Source organism: Taurulus bubalis (genome assembly GCF_910589615.1).
Source record: "Taurulus bubalis genome assembly, chromosome: 16".
NCBI lineage: Eukaryota > Metazoa > Chordata > Actinopteri > Perciformes > Cottidae > Taurulus > Taurulus bubalis.
Genome location: NC_136604.1, coordinates 18,342,130 through 18,346,806, shown reverse-complemented (window position 1 = coordinate 18,346,806; position 4,677 = coordinate 18,342,130). Strand labels below are relative to the sequence as shown.

Below are 4,677 nucleotides of genomic sequence, written 5' to 3'. Positions count from 1 at the left end.
CCAATGGCAGTACATGAGCCCCACCCAGTGGTGATGAGAAGAACCACATGTTGACTGAGGAGGACGTCAGCGCCTCATCGACCAGAGGGAACTTAACCATCAGAGTTACGACTATTAGACTTTCAAGAAGTTAAAGCTGCACCAGTCTATATATTAATAAGAACAATGATTCAAATGACTTTGATGATGTCACAGGGGTCACAAGGTTTATCAAACAAACATTTCTGCCGTAATGGAGTGATAAAAAGTCAGCGTGGTCAAAGATATCTTAATAGAACAGTAATATCCCATATGATCTCATTGTACAGTAAAACACATGCTAATTTGCAGTTTTTTTAATTAATTTTTTTAAAGAATAGCTCTACTTATTTGGTCTCATTCAAATTTAACATTTGTATGGTTTTGAAAGCACAAGAACTATAGGAATTTGGTAATTTGTTCTTATTTACAGCAGAAACGGAGACCTAACCGTAACTGTATACAGCTGGATCTGGCATACTGAGCCCTTATTGGTATTATAAGTCTAATAATTAAATTGAGGGAGACATTGTCCAATATTTCCTCAATAAAATAATTCAGACCTCCGTGAATGAAAACAAGTTACTGTGGTCATGGGTAATAGATTATACTATAGATCTCTTACCGCCATCTTTTTTTCTTCTTTATCCAAAGGAAACATAATTAAGTTCAGAATTTGTATATTAAAAAAAAGCTCATACCTACATATTTAGAGTCGTCTCAACTGTACAAAGAACATAATATGTGTTTCCTTCTCATAATCTCTCAATCATATAAAAATGTCTTTGTTTGCCCAGACCACTTGCTGTCGTTACAACATGTATACTTTGTGGTTTCAGGAACACACATTTTTCCCTCCTCCTCTATTTCTCAATGACCAGCTGGTTTGGGCTGTTATTACTGCACATACCTCATCGTAAACACAAACAAAACATGACAGCACACCACAGTAAACCACAATCAGGTTTATTCATATGCTATGACACGGTCAAAAGTTATGTTTTGTACGCTGTGTGAGGACAGGATAATAATGGCGGCAGTTCAAGCACACGTTGGAATATTGTGAATTTCTGCATAGACAACTCGCCTATACGACATTAGGCAGCCAAACTGGAGATTTGTTTCCCGTATCCAAGACGGCTCCTCCCTTTAAATATTGCTATGTAGCTAAAGAATGAATTTGACACAGTCCAAAGCTCCACTAAACATTTCCCGAACAACATTAGTACATTATTAGCATCAGTGGATGTTGAATTGCTTGATTTGTTAACACTCCAGGAAACCAAAAAAAGTCAGTCACTAAAGTAAGTCAGGAAGCCAAATACTAAATACTTGGGGGGGGGGGGGGTTGTCTTGCTGCTGCTCGGGGCAGACGCCCTTTGACTACGAATCTCCCTGTATAGACTTTGTCAAGACTTTATTATCTGTTTATAAGAACAACGTGTCAACCGTCTGGTCTCTGAATTTACTTTTACTCTCCTGATTGAGTTAACAGCTGTTTGGAAAAATCATTATGTTATTTCTGTGAATTTGACTGGATAGAAATGAAAAAAACGTATGTATACATTTTTTGAGCCTTCAGCTTGTTGGAGACCCCTGAATCCGACCGTATAAGTAACATTTAACTTTCATTTCTGACTGCCAAGTCAGCGAAAATACAGTTTGGCAATCAACATTTTATTTTATCGGTTACGTGCATATTATACTGCATTTTAAAAGATAACAATGAAGATAACATGTATATGTTGCTCCTCGTACAGTGTGCAAAGGTCAACGCTCTCCTGATAAATATCACCAACTTCTTCCCATCTATCTGGAACCTCTCAGTCATTTGACAAGAGAGTTTAACACAGTGGCAAGAAAAAATAAATTCTGCCGCTCGGTCCGCAAGAGATGTTTGTGAAACTCAATCCCACTGCGGTTACATCTTGGTCAGTAGTAAGCATTATTATCTCACGAAGACATACATTTTAATAGTACCGTTATCTGTAGTTAGTACATTCATGTAACACCTACATTCAGTTTTCCCTTCTGTTCTCAAAGGACAAAATCACTATTTTCATTAATACAGTGATTGCTGACATCCAAATATATACGCAATACAAAACAGTCGTATACATGTGAATACTCATGTCTAAAATAAGATATATCCATTTTTAAGGCTTTATTATAAATTAGATCCCTCATAAAAAATATCCAGCTTTCTTAAAAAACAATCTAAAGTCTGTGTATCAATATATCTAAAGGTCCTATTAAATAGAACGTGTTAGAAAAACAACAACAAAACAGTTTAAATCTGCAAAGGAAAGCATCTCAAAGATTTCTAACCTGCACGTATAAACCCATGACTTAAATCCTGAAGCTCTTTCTGATGGCACTCACAAATGTTACATAAATGTGGAAACAATTGGCTCCTAAGGCATGACGACAGGCCCCATGTAGTAAAGAAAGAAAAAAGTTTACTGTAAAATGGTAAATTCTTTGAATTTCTCTGAAGTTCAATTGCGAAGTTCAATTTTTCTTCCATAATTATGATAAACACATTTAAGTCCATTAGTTGGGGGCGAAATATGCCAACAGCATGAATAACAAAACAGTTATTCAAGTTCAGTGACTGTTCAAATATATTAAAATAAATATTTCCACATTTCCGATGGTATTCCACATATTATCCCAGTATTGTAGGATCAAATAAAGAAAAAATCTCCCCCAAAAATTGATAATTGAACGAATCCGAATGCATGTCATCTATCAGAAACAGCAGCGATCATATAAATGATCACATACTGGTATGTGATATGTAAGATTTAATAACACTTTTTTTTTTTAAAGTACCACCCATTGCTGATCCATGACAAATTCAAACACGAATACAAACTCCTACCATCCTGTATCCCCTCATGTAATCTGCCTCAATCCAAAATCAAGCAAGCAGCATGAACAGTACAATTAGCTAACTTTATATCGAAGCCGTTAGTCAGGAATGAAAGGCACATTGATGCTTTTTCAAATAGCTCCTACACAACATCTACTATTTTACTTGGACTTGGCGGCGCCGTCGAGCATTCGCTTAGCTCTCCTCAGCATGAAGGCAACGATCAGCACACACACGGCCAAAGTGGCCGCGTACAGTCCCACGAACACGGCCGCCTCGCCGCTCCCGTGCAGACGCGAGTACAGCTCCCTGCGGCCCACGTAGTCGAGGTGGGACGCGTGGATCTGACACAGGGTGCAGCAAGACAGAAAAACGTGGAACATCTGATGGCTCTGTCCCACGAAATTGCACCGTCCAGGGAAGCAGCGCTCCAGCAGAGGGAAGGCGAAGAAGAAGGAGCAGCTGAGGAAGAAGGACACCTGGCCGAAGTGGTAGCCGATGGCCGGGTCGTCGCCGCCGCCCGTCGACCAGGACACGAGTCTTTTCACCACGGGACTGCTGTCCCACGTGTAGGCGATCGCCGAGGGCACCACCTGGCACACCTTACGCACCCACGTCGGGAGGCTGTGGTTGCAGTACTTACCGTAGCAGCATCCCAGGCACGACAGGCAGCTGAGGACGGCGGCGGCGGGCATGAAGATGCCGTGCACGCGTCTGTGCAGGCCCTCGTCCACGGCGTAGTAGAAGTGAACGATAGCGCTGCCGTACTGGTACTGTGCGACCCCGACGTAGTCCAGGAAGAAGAAGAAGTAGTGACTCAGCTCAGACTTGCCACCCAGCAGGTGAGCCGTCGCGCTGAACGCAGAGTAGGTCAGGGAGGACAGGAGGAGGATCAACAGGGGCCACGAGTGAGGATCACCCACAAAGTCCACCGTCTCGGCCAGTTGCCGGAATTTGACCAGGAGGACTAGAAACGCCAACAGGTGAGACCAGACGTTGATGGTCTCATTGTGGCGCTGGAATAAAGACAGGAAGTAGTAGCGCCATTTTTGGTTGAGCGGTCGGTAGCCGGTGCAGACGTAGCGCTCACGGAAGTAGTAGGGGACCTCGGTGTCCCTCACGGTGCCGGGCATGGAGGGCGCGGCCTCCGTCAGCATCCGGGGGACCCCCCGGATCTGCTGCAGGCTAATGAACACTCGCCCGATTCGCTCCATCACAATGGTCGCCATAACGGTAAAGTGGCACACTGGCTTCCTGCAGAGATTTGAAGGGTTGACATCCATAAAAATGACCTTTTGTATGACTTTAGCATGGATCACCAGTCATCAGATGCGTCTCCTCTCCTGCATGTGTTGCTCAGGTTAGTCAGTTTGCTGTTTTAGGCTCATACTTACGCTTTCTATGTTTTCACGCAGTGATGGTCAAGAATAGGTAATTCGAGTACTGAGACATGCACAGTCAATGTTTAACCCTGTTGTCAGAATTAAGTCTTGCCATGGTGATGAGCGGCTTCATTGAGCTACATTTTGAGTATGTTAAAATCTAAACTCGTAAACTCAGAAAGCTCCATCGCTTTCTTGATAAGGACATCCAATTATCAAGATTTATTGATGCCAAGTGAGTTCAGCGCTGAGAATTCCTGCATAAACAGTGATAGACATCTTGGTGGCTGATATTATGTAATGATCACTGATAGTTCTGCTCTCACAAACTGAAAAAGAAAAGAAAATTGCAATCCCTCCCTTTGGTGTGTTTGTCTAACTGGCATATAGTTTTGCAGGACC

At 42.2% G+C, this 4,677-nt stretch overlaps 1 protein-coding gene across 1 annotated transcript; it reads right to left on the bottom strand.

Moving 5' to 3' along the window:
- Positions 1 to 2,911: 2,911 nt before the first annotated feature.
- On the bottom strand, positions 2,912 to 4,122 carry paqr7a (progestin and adipoQ receptor family member VII, a; the record flags this gene model as incomplete). The annotated part of the gene is made up of 1 exon (XM_079232243.1): positions 2,912 to 4,122. The coding sequence occupies one exon, from the start codon at positions 4,120 to 4,122 to the stop codon at positions 3,055 to 3,057; it is 1,068 nt and encodes a 355-aa protein (XP_079088369.1). The 3' UTR covers positions 2,912 to 3,054.
- Between the last annotated feature and the right edge of the window lie 555 nt (positions 4,123 to 4,677).